Genomic DNA, 12427 nt, shown 5'->3' with positions numbered 1-12427 from the left:
ACTCCCACCTTTCAGGGAAAAAAAGAATTTTTCGATTCAGTGCATCCGTTTGAAAGTTTTATTGGTATACACACACACACACAAATAAATAAACCTTTAAAATTTTATTAATAGTATAGATTAATTTGAAGTACAAAAGTGAAAGATTAATTTTTGCTTAGTTTTTATAATACTTCTCAGGAAGAGGTCATTGTACTAGAGATTGTAGAAATCATTTAATACAACAATAGTAAAGTATGTTATTATGAATCATAGTTTTGGATGTTAACTTAAATGTTATATAGGTCCAACTTTTAAAATCTTACAAGATCAGTTTATATGTTAGATGATACCCATCTGCACCATAAAGAAAATTGCAACCCTCATCTATATATATAAAAGCGAAAATGTGTGTATGTATGTTCGCTTTTTGTGTATGTCCAAGAAAGGCTTTTTTCAGAGAAGCGCTCGGCCGGCTCACAACTTGTTAAAACTTTTTATATCACATATAAATCGTAATATCTCTGAGTTAACATCGGATCTCGCCCGTCTATTTAATTTGCTTGACTTCGGGAAGATTCAACAGTTTTCGCTCGCTGCATGTGGATTAGGCTTTTTCCCTGTCAAAAGCCTTAGATATATCTAGAGCTAGCGCTGTGCCATCCCCTGCTTTGTCCAGTGAATGGTATATACGTTCAGAGATTACAGTTAGGATGTCTGCTGTGGAATGGGCTTGTCTAAATCCATATTGTTGGTCAGTCAGAAGTTTAACATCTGTAAGGTGATGGACTAAAGCATAGTTAATTAAGGTCTCAAATATTTTGGCAAAAAATGGGAGGAGGCTAATGGGGCGATAATTTAATGGGTCAGTGCTTTCGCCAGAATTCTTGAATACTGGTACCACAGAAGCAGTTTTTCAACAGCCCGGAAAGCAAGATTCATTAAGGCATTTGTTGTAGAGTTTGGAGAGAACTGGAGCTACTTCGGCTGAGCACTTTTTTAATAGCACAGCTGGGATGAGATCGGTCCACATGCTTTCAAAGTGTCAATGTTTTTTATGATAGCATGCACCTGAGCAGGGGTGTTTTCAGATCGTCTAGCGTGCCGTCTGTCTGCAAAGGAAAGAATACTTAGCCCTTTAACTGTTTTACTACGGATGTATGTGGACAATTCTGAGAGCCATATCCTATTCTTGTTTTAGATGTATAGTGTTACTATAAATACATTCAACAAGTTTCAAGGGAGAATATTTCTGCTTGATATAAATTATTTAAGTTTACTTTTTCATTAATTTTAATTCATTTTCTCACCCATCTTACAATCCCAATAAAAAATTTCAAAATATTATTTTAACACATAAACTGAAGTTGTTTTCTGTAAAAATAAAAATGTTCCATGTACCGTGTAAAAAAAAATATTGAATAAAATAGCGAACAAATCAATTATAAAAATAAAACATTTTATATTTTTGAGAATAGCATGATTTTTTTTTTTTAATGTTTCAACAAAAATGTAAATAAATCATACAAGTTTTTTCTTTTAAAAAATAAAATTATTTTTATCTTTAGCAGTAGATATCCGTTCAGTGATAAACTGAAAAATAATTTCCTCTTTTTCAAAACTGTAAATTGTTTGTTTTTTATTGAGACCAAATTTTTTATTTTGTACTTTTTGTAAGAATATTACTGTAATTTTAAAGAAAGAGATATTTTTATGTATCGCCATCATAGATATAAACAATGAGACTTAAAATTTAAAAGTAAAATTGATTTTTTAAATTTAGATCCTGTTAGTCTTTTTATGAATTAGGTTAGTCAAATGGTGTTTTAATTTATTAAAAATTTATAACAATCTTATCACAATATTCAGTATTAACTTTAGACATAATTATTTTTGTCTTTTGCAATCTCTCAGAGAAAGGAAGTTTTTTGTTCATTAAGATATTAAAAAGTGAAATAAAATATGGCAACAGATAAAAAAAATTATAGAACTTGAGTGTTATATAGTAATGGTGTCATGTGAAATTAGGCCAAAATTTTTGCTGACTCCTCTCAGGTTATTGCAGGATACATTTCAGGTATCAAGTAAATGTTGGCGTCCTCATTTGGATTCTGTAGAGTTTTCTCCCTTGCTGCTCTATTTCAGAACAAAAAAAAGACATTAAAACTATTAACTATAATAAAATTATTAAAACTATTAATAATATATAAAATTATTGTGAACACAAGTTTAATTAATTTATATTACTTGACAAAGACAGAATGAAATTAGTATTACAATGTTTCATATCATTATTTACTATCGGATACTCTTCAAAATTTTTACACCATATACACCATAAATAAATTTTATTTCCTTTGCATCAAAACTTAAACAAATAAATATTTTATTTTAATATTTATTAATAGTTTATTTTTAAAAAATCCAGTATTTAATTTTGTTTAGCTAAACTAGAATGTGTTTGCATCCATCCATGTACTGTCCAAAATATTTTCATTTTGTTTGAAGGTATAGAATAATTAACAATGTACCTGCATTCTGATGTTAGTCGGTTTCTAAAAAAAGTTTTATTATTTAGGAACCCAATTTTAATATGTGGAGGGGCGGGGGGGGGGGTTGCTTTGTTAACTATTCTGTATCTACACTTCTTAATTTCATATTTTTGTTATCAAACTCATTATGATTATATGAAGTGCTTTCCCAAAGTAATGCCTCTTATTCTTTTTTTTATTCTGTCAGGGGGGGATTGCAAATTGCATTATTATGATGACTGAACCTATACATTTATGATCTAAAAGTTTCATCTTTCTGTTGCAGATATTGACTATGTGAGACTCCACGAAAACAACCTTTGTCATGGGTGTGCTTCAGAAACAGATATGCACCATTGAATTCCTTGCAAAAATGCACTGAGAATGGTGGTGACCATGTGGAAAAATAAATTCTGGAGTACAAAGGGTCGCTCGCTTTAATAATACCACTCCCATCTTCGTATCTCTTCAAATTTTTTAATTAAAAAAAAAATAAGAGGCTTTACTTTTGGAACAACGCTCATATATTGTTTGTTTTTTTTTGGGTGGGGGGAATTTTTTTTGCCACTATGAACATTATTTTTTATCTTTATAAATAAAACAGTAGATGTGTGTGTGTGTAAAAATATTTAACCAATAAACTCTTAAACTACTGGTCACATAACACTGAAATTAACAGGAAATAATAATCATACACCAAGGATAGTTTATAACAAGCAAAATTTTTGTTTGGATGAATGAATGAATAACGCGTACAGAAATATGTTGGCAAGTTGAAATTCAAAATGTTCATTTCAACTTGCCAACATATTTCTATTACTTTTGCGTATGCACAAATTCATTCTTAGCTTTAAGTGGTTTAATTTTAAATCTTTCTTATCTATTTGTCAATAGCTCATATGGTAGGGAACGTGGCTGGAGCGCTAAATGTTTTGGTTTCAATTCTAGCTGATAGAATGAAAAATGATTTGGATGCTAAGTTTTTGAAATTAGTAATATATATATTAGGTACAATGTAATATTCAATAAAGAATTGGCTCTGTAATAATAAATGCGAATTCTGCATGAATTAAAATATACTTAATCATATTTTATGACTGGGCAAGGCAGAGTGCCCCCACCCCCGCTAGTATATAATATTTTCAAACCATTACTACTCCCACTTTATTTTGTAATAGTCTCTTCTTCCTCTCTCTTTTCATTTTAAATGTTTATATAAGTTTTAACAAAAAAATAAGACTGTTCATAATGAGAATGTTACCTTTTTCTTTTTATTTCTCTTTTTAATACTTGAACAGAAAATAATAATCGCTATCATCTAAACACATGTTCAACAAAGATATTTGTCAACTAATTTTAGCATTAAATTACATCATGAACTAATCTTTTTTAAGCATTGCAAACTTTCATAAAATACGCAAAAAAAAGATTATTTTCTAACAATGTAAATGGTAGAATTAACATGGATTTGTATTCATGTTGATATTGAACATGATTATGAACAAGAATGAAAATCCGACATGTACGGTATTAAAAGCAGAGGTGGAGAGACCTAAAAACTCGATGTTTCGCCCGTTTAGTGCAGGCTTTTTCAAGAGTAAAAAGATGTTTGTTGACAAGAAGGTTAGTTAATTAGGGATATATATATATATATATATATATATATATATATATAAAAAGAAGTAGAGGGAGGGGAGATCAGCATTTTTATTTCCATGTAAATAAAGAAATTATATATACATATATACATTATGTCTATGACTTAATTTGAAAAAAAAAAAATTTTTTTTTTAGATTTTAACAGTTGTCCAAATTATTTTCTTGAATTATTATTTTGGATAATCATGGAGAGATGTGAACATAACATGCAAAAGTCATTGAAATGATAATCTGCATTTTATGAGTTTTTATTAACTTAAAATATGCATAGCTAACATTTATGCATGTAGGAAGATTTAAAACAAATTTATGCACTAAAATATTAACATAGAATACATGAAAAATACATTTTGTATTTAATTACTTAGGTTTTTAAATAATTTTTGAAGATATCTGATTAAAAATAGTTTAGTCTTAGTATGTTATTTTTACTACTTCTATTACAATGGATAAAAATTGCTTTTAATTATTTTCTCACCTTCACTATTTATTCCACCAAACAATTGTTTGAATCGAATGGCTTTTAGCAGTCCTTGAAATATAACCAAAAAATGGGTCTTTCACTTGAAATGCAATGTCATATTCCTGCCTGTAAACATTATAGAAAACAGTGTTTTACAGAATTATTATTACTACAAAAATCATTAAGTAAATTTGTTATGTTTGTATAATAAGAATAAACAAAGTTTCAGAAAACAAATTAAACTGGTGAACATGTGACTTAATATTATGTTAGCATTTCAATATTTTCAATTTAATTTTGGAACATTTTAAATAACTAAACCTTGGTCATAAACAAAAAAGGATAAAATGAAAATATTTTATATGCCAGGGTCCATACAAGCTTGCACTTTTGCTTTGAAAAGGCCTTATTACCTTGAAAATATAGAAATGACTTGAAAAGGCCTTGAAAATTATAATCTTTATCAGAGCTTTTTATTGATTGTTTTTTTTTTCACTGACAATCTTCCAAAGCTCATTACTGAGTGAAAAATGCCTTTTCAAATTTTTTTTTGTTTGTTTAAATAAAACGAGCTATGGCAAATTATTTAAACAATAAAAGTTTAATAGAACATTATACTCTTTTTTTTTTAAACAAAGGCTGTTTAAAAACATCTGAAGAAATTCAAATGTTTAAATCTCAACATGAAACTCAATGCATACTTAGAATTACACTGATTTAAAAAGAAATACAGGAAAATATTTATAATGTACGTATTCATCACAGAACAATGATGTCATATTCCAAAAATCACATGGATTTGGCTAGTAATTTTTCTATTTAGCTAGTAAACAAAAATATTCAGTTGTCAGAGGTCAATTAAAGATAAATTTGTTTGTAGAGCCCTGTTTATGTCCAGTAAAATTTTTTTTACTATTTTTAAAATAAAATCAAAATAAAAACTATTAAATTATTTTTTTAAGTATTAATAAAAATACCATTAAATTATTTTCTAAATATTGAAAATAAAATCAAAATACATTGTTCTGAAATTACATTGTATTATGATGGACACAAGAGTTACGTCCCTTTATCACAAAACTATTTAATGTTTGTATTTACTTGTCTTCCACGAGGGTAGAGTTAGACACAAGGTTGATTTTTAATGTGGAGAAAATCCAGCTCCCAAAAAGGAGCACTTTGGATAGAACAAAAATAAAAATCATCTCAGTCATGAAGGATTTCTTCTCCACTGACCAAGGACAGAAAAGGTGAAGTGTAGCATCAGAACAGATACTACACCGTGATCTAGGCCCAAAGGCCATATAATAACATCAGGTAGTTTCATAATAAAGAGATGTAACTCTTGTATACCCGATACGGGAAATTTAAAATTTCAAAGTAAAACGAACACAACCTAGACCAATATACAATAGGGAAAATATCAACAGTTAATTACATTTCATTGGACAAATATAAGTGAATCAGGAAATAAATTTTCTCTATAAATGAAAATAACTTTTCTTGTTATCAATTATTAAGTTATTTAGTTTATTATATCATTGTTTATAATTTTGTTTGTTGAAAATCTGTATGAACCCTGTCTGCATCAAAGAACATTCTGTTCAGATAGTAGTTTCTTCATCTCAAAAAAAATCAGTGACAGGATACAGAAAGTTCAGATGGGGCTGCTGTTCGCTGCTTGTAGTGAAAAGGAGTTTGCTGCTGCTGTATTGCTATCTCATGTAGGAGGGACTACACTAACAGCAACATCAGTGTCCACAAGGAATTTCCGACGAGAAAGTCTATCATATATACAGAGTAGGCGACATAGCTGGAGAGAATGGGTGGAATTTGTTGCACAATCCCACCGGTCTACCCATTTAAATGGTTCAGAGTCTTGAAAGTGCAAAGTTGTGTGCCTTCTCTGCAAAATGATAGTGATAGTAGCGCTAGAAGACCGTGAAGCAGATTTGTATCATTGTGGTGGACACATGTCTTGGAAGTTACATCTGTGGCTAAGGTGTGATTGTCTGTCTGCTAGGATGGAATGTATCGCTTTAGTAAGGGTAGCGATGTCTTCATATTCCAAGCAAAAATTGGTAACAGAGGATGTGGCAGCAGGTTGAGTTGCGACGGTGGTCACAGCTGGTGTGTAGTGATAATTATCGGCAACATGGTCAGCGATAACCGTAAGCTGTTCAAGGTCCTTATCTCACGAAAATGGACAGCATGTATATACTTTGGTTGTACTCGATAACGAAATGAGAATAATCAAAATGTCCGTCCCAATATTTTAGACACAGGTCAAAGTTGAAAATCGGAGGTCATCGTTTCTGTTTAACTTCTGATATCGGTAGGTCACCAGTTGTAAGTGGGATGAGCAGGATTAGCAAGGTGCAGGTCAAGGTCATCATGTATGCAGGAAGCAGGTGTAATGATGCAGTCTGGGTTAGGTGTGGCGATTGTATCTGGGTCAGGTGCAATGATTGGTTCTGAGTAAGAAAACTCATTGCAGGAAATGCTAAATTGTATGAGCTTTCTAAGAAGGCTGGTTTGATGCGACCTACTGCAATTGAGTCATGTTTATCATTGCGGTTGATGATGAAGTATTTGCCAGTGTTCCAACACTAAATACAGTCCATGGTAGAGCAGCTGTAGCGATTTGCATATCGAATTGATACGGATGAAAATGTACTTACACGAACGAAGATCAGGTGGATAATATGGTTTAGAACCACCCTTCATCTTCCCAGTAAATTTTTCAGTCGACAAATCCATACACACAACCACCTCCAGTATGCAGACCATCTAAAACTCACAATGTCTTGAGTGATGTACACTCCACCGCACTTTTAAACTGTTACACGTGATCCAGAGCCCGTCATTACACCTATTTGCTGCACACCTTGTGATGACCGTGACCTGCACTTTCCTGCTCCTTCTGTTCATCCCACCTACAAGAATGAATTCATTTCAAACTTGTTTATATGTATTTACTTTCTGCTTTTAATCCTAACAAGATTCATGCATTTGATATGTTTGGAGTACAGAAAGATCATGTTGGTGTGATAGCCAGAATTAGGAGTTCCTGAGATTGATTTCCTCAAGTGGAGGGCAGCCCTGGAGGTGGTTTGGTCACATTAGATCCAAGAGTGTATTAATTTCTACTAAAACTTTGAAGGACTACTTCCAGACCTATTGGGATTTAGAGAGCTTCCCAGAACCTATGAAGAAAGAGCTCTCTTACCTCTATCAACAAGACAAAACTATCATCACTGGGGATATATTGTTCCAAGAAAACTTTCAGGAGCCAGTCAAACTTTTTTACTTAACTATAACACTGTCTTCACTTTTGGTAAAAATGTAACATAATGTAGCATGCAGCTGCAGCCGAGATTGAACTCACTACGCAAGTTTGTAGTGTAATTCAAATCTCGTCCGTAGCTGAATACTTGATGCTTTGCTAGGGCTATCAGTTTTTATCAAGAGGCTCATCTATGCTCAAGAGATGGATAAGACCTGGTATTTAACCTCGCAGTACATACAATGCCTTGCCTTCCCAAATGGTCACCTATCTGGTACTGGCCAGGCTCAATGTTGCTTAACTTCGGTGATCTGACGAGAACCGGTGTGTCAACATGATTGTGCCATACTTTTGCTAACCTACACTTAATGGTGTAAATCACTTAGATACATATTGTTGTTTATAAAAGGTCTGTTTTTCTTTCATTTGACAACGGTTTTGTTACAAAAATATCAAAAGTTCAAACAAAAAGTAAACTTCTATATGTGCACACATTGAAATGATGTATGGAAGTTGTTGTGTCGTGGAACAATAGTGAAAATAAGAACAATCAAGTTGGGGTTCGGTTAAGCAACAAGTGTATTAACAATAATGTACAAAGATAGGAAAGCGTGTATATCTGCTGGGCACTCGGCTAGCAGTTGAAGTGCAGTCGCATCTCTCACCGGTGTTGGAATTACTAGCGCTATTTATAGTGCTAATCGGTGTAAATTCCTCTGTTCAAGGAAGGCCGGTATAACATCCCCCTTTGAAAATATCCCATTTGGGATTAATAACATTTTTGTTTTGGGTTCATCTTAATCAATTCTGTTGATTTCCATTTTCTGTTTAATCTTCTGTTCTCTGGAGCTGTCTCTGGTATAGGCACCTGAAAATTATCAAACACTGTGTTCATGATGTCCTCCTCGGGCGATCTGATCACCTCACTGTTTAAGTATCTTTTCCGAATTTGGTTAGTGTGACATTTGTGCACGAAGTCTGGTCCCTTAATCATGTAGACCATGTTGCTTATTTGTTTGTTAACAATGCCGGATTCCCAGAAAGTCTTATTATTTTTGTGAATCTTGTAGAAGACTCTTTTACCAACTTTATACCATTCTTTTGTTATCGGTTTTTTGAGGTTTGGCCTATCCTAGTTTGGTAACAACTTGTGAAAAATCAATCTAAACTTGCGTCTGAACATAACCTCAGACATTTGACATGTTGATGTTTGAACTTGAAGCGACTCTGTAGACTTGTAAAAACTGTTGGATTGACTTATCCGTCGGCGACCCACTAGCTTTTTTCAGAGCTCTCTTGAATGTGTCAACGAATTGTTCATTACTTCTTTGGTGGTATGGCGGAATGGTTATATGCTCGATTAGATGATCCTCGCAAAAATGTTTAAATTCGGTAGACGTAAATTGTGTTCCATTGTCTGTAACGATGCAGTCTACTACTCCAAACCTAGCAAATAGTTCATACAGGAAGTTGATAGTTATCTTGGATGTGGGATTCTTACATTTTAATACTTCCGACCATTTAGATAGTAGAACCCATCTAGCAGTCCTGCAAAATCTAAATGAATCCTAGACCAAGGTCGGTCTGGTTTTGCCCATGATCCGAATTGAGTTGGAGGAGCTTTCATAGCTAATGCACATCCTCTACACTCCCTGATTTTTCCTTCTATATCCTTATCCATGTTTGGCCAACAAACGAAAGAGCGCATAAGGCTTTTCATTCTTGATATACCTGGATGTTCTACATGGAATTCCTTGAACATTCTTTTCTGTAATGTCGCAGGAATTACGACCCTGTCGCTATATAACAGGACGTTATCACAAATTGAATAAATTTCTTCATCCAGTTCGTTAATGTTGATCATTTCTTTTGTGCGTATAATAAATTCGTCCACCTCTGACTTACTCTTAATCTCATCAAACGTTACTGGAAGTTCTCTTATTGTGTCACATAACATATTTTTTACTTTAACTTCCGCTTGAATGGCTGCTATTACCATATCCACCAATGATTCTGTCTGCTTAGGTATTAACCTCGATAACCCGTCTGCATGACCAAATTTTTTAGATGGTACATACTCCATTTGAAAATTGTAATTCAGAAGTATGGTACCCCATCTTTGGAGTCTATTCGCCGTAAGTTGTGGTAGTCCCTTTTTCGATCCGAAAATCGTTAATAATGGTTTGTGATCTGTTTGTAACAGAAATTGCCTACCGTGCAGGAAACGATGAAATTTCTTTACCGTGAATATAGCACTTAGCGCCTCTTTTTCAATTTGTGAGCAGTTTTTTTTGGCTGGCAAAAGTGATCGGGATGAATGTGCTATGGGTTTCACTTTTCCATCATCCATTTTGTATAAAATGCATACTCCTATGCCATAGGAGCTGGCATCGCTTGCAACTATAATTTCATGCTTGGGATTATAATGTGCCAGAAATAAGTCAGACGTTAAAGTCTCTTTAATTTCCAGAAATGCTTCTTCGCACTCTTGCGTCCAGACCCATTTTTGGTCTTTCCTTAACAGTTCATTTAAAGGTGACCTTAGTTTATGCATATTTGACACAAATGCATTGTAGTAATTTGCCAAACCTAAGAAACTTTGTAAAGACTCAATATTTTCTGGAGCAGGCATATTCTTTATTGCACTTGATCTATCTGGATCCAGCCTTCTTCCATGTTTATCGATGATTTGTCCCAAGTATTTTATTTTCTCCATGAAAAATGTACATTTTTCCTGTTTTAATCCTGGATCCTTTTGAATACTTGGTTTACATGAGCTTTGTGTTGTTCTTTGCTAGCGCTTTTCATTAACACATTGTCCAGGTACCCTACTGCAAAATTCAACCCATTTAACATAATGTCCATAATTTGCTGAAAAATCGCAGGGGCAACTTTGACCCCAAAAGGAAGTCTGTTAAACTTGTACAATCCCTTATGGGTATTAATACATAGCAACTTTGAACACTCTTCATCGACTGGAACTTGTAAGTACACGTCACTGAGGTCGATTTTAGAAAAATATTTCCCTCCACTCAGTTTTGCAAATATCTCTTCAGGGCTCGGAAGAGGATAATGGTGATCTTGTAATGCCCTGTTTAAGCCTGTTGCGAAGTCGGCGCAAACCCGAATCTCCTTACTCTTTTTTTTGATGTAAACCATTGGTGGAGCCCACTCACTGTGATCAATTTTTCCGATGACACCCATGTTTTTGAGTTTTTCTAATTCACCGTCTATCTGTTCTATAGCGGTGTATGGAACATTTCTTTTCTTTCTGAACACTGGCTGTTCATTTACTTTTACGTCAAATTTTGCTACCGCTTTTGTACACCTTACCAAACCGACTGAAAATACGTCTGGGAAATTCTCTTTCAATTCCCTCTTAAGTTTTTCTGCCTCCACATTCGAATCCTCAACCTTTTGTCAAAATGAGCTTAAAGGCAGATCCCATCGTCTAAACTTTTCGAACAGATCAGTTCCAAACAAGTTGTTAGATTTTCACATGACAAAAATTCTTGCTTTTTTGTTCTGGAAAAAATATTTGTCAATAATTCTCCTTCGAACGTAATTTTTTCGCCACTGACGCTTCTCATCATTTTATGTGATTTAATCATAGTGGGTCTCCCAAGCCTCTTCCATGTCTGTACATTAATAATGGAAATGTCAAACCTACCATCAAGCTGTAGCCTTACTTTCTTTTTAAACATTTTGACCTGTACATATTTCCGGATATTTTGTTCCTCAGGTTCAATTTTCCTAAGTTTAATGGATGTCTTTCTACCAGATTTTTTTCTACAATGCGATGCTTTATGCCCTTTCTGGTGGCAGTTGTCACATTGTTTGAATTTGTAGGACACTCATTGTACCAATGTTTATTCCTACACCTCCAACATGGTCCAGGTGGATATTTTCCGTGTTTCTTTCTCTGGTTATTTTTTGAAGTCGAATTTTTTTTTTTGATGGATCTTTTTAATATGTGACACTCTGCTTTCCTTTATGTCACAACTGTCTTGTTTCAATGCAATAAACCATTCACAGTCTTTCGCTAAGTTTTGTAGTTTTAAATTTGGTTCGTTTTTAAGTTTATTTAAAACACGACGCCTGATTTTGGCATCTTTATTTAAGATCAGCCCTTGCACAAATATTAAACATTTAAAATTATCTGCTGATAATTCCTCCAGTTTAAAATCATCGCAATGCTTGTTCACTATACTTGCATAAGTAGTGTAGTCGTCTTCCTCTCTTCTAGTAACATTCATACATTTATATCGTCTATGGAAAAGAGACGTTTTTGCAGAAAACAGTTCTGTAAGTAGCGAAACTGTTTCTTGGAAACTCAACTCACTGGTCTTTTTTGGGAGAATAAAATTCACAAACTTTGTATGCTCGGCTGTTCTCAATTTCCTTAGCAAAAGCCTAACTTTTTTCGTGTCTGACCAGGTACTACAATCCAATATCAAAATATCCTCATATTGTCTATAGTACTGGACGAAAGTGACATCGTCTTCTGGA

The 12427-nt window shown here is 33.4% G+C and overlaps 1 protein-coding gene across 1 annotated transcript in view; it reads right to left on the bottom strand.

Annotated features, from left to right (window-relative positions):
• Nucleotides 1–1437: 1437 nt before the first annotated feature.
• Nucleotides 1438–12427, bottom strand: part of LOC145276917 (lysosomal acid glucosylceramidase-like) — a 78062-nt gene continuing 67072 nt past the window's right edge. Inside the window, exons 10-11 of the mRNA XM_080128383.1 lie at nucleotides 4648–4758; nucleotides 1438–2115 (exon numbers count right to left, since the gene is read on the bottom strand). Of these exons, the coding sequence (XP_079984509.1) occupies nucleotides 4653–4758 (106 nt within the window). The 3' untranslated portion in view covers nucleotides 1438–2115; nucleotides 4648–4652. The remainder of the gene's footprint in view (nucleotides 2116–4647; nucleotides 4759–12427) is intronic.

This window comes from Euprymna scolopes, chromosome 5 (assembly GCF_053919585.1).
Source record: "Euprymna scolopes isolate OS-2025 chromosome 5, ASM5391958v1, whole genome shotgun sequence".
Classification (NCBI taxonomy): domain Eukaryota; kingdom Metazoa; phylum Mollusca; class Cephalopoda; order Sepiida; family Sepiolidae; genus Euprymna; species Euprymna scolopes.
The sequence above is the reverse complement of the archived record's forward strand: the minus strand, read 5'-3'. Positions and strand labels throughout refer to the sequence as shown.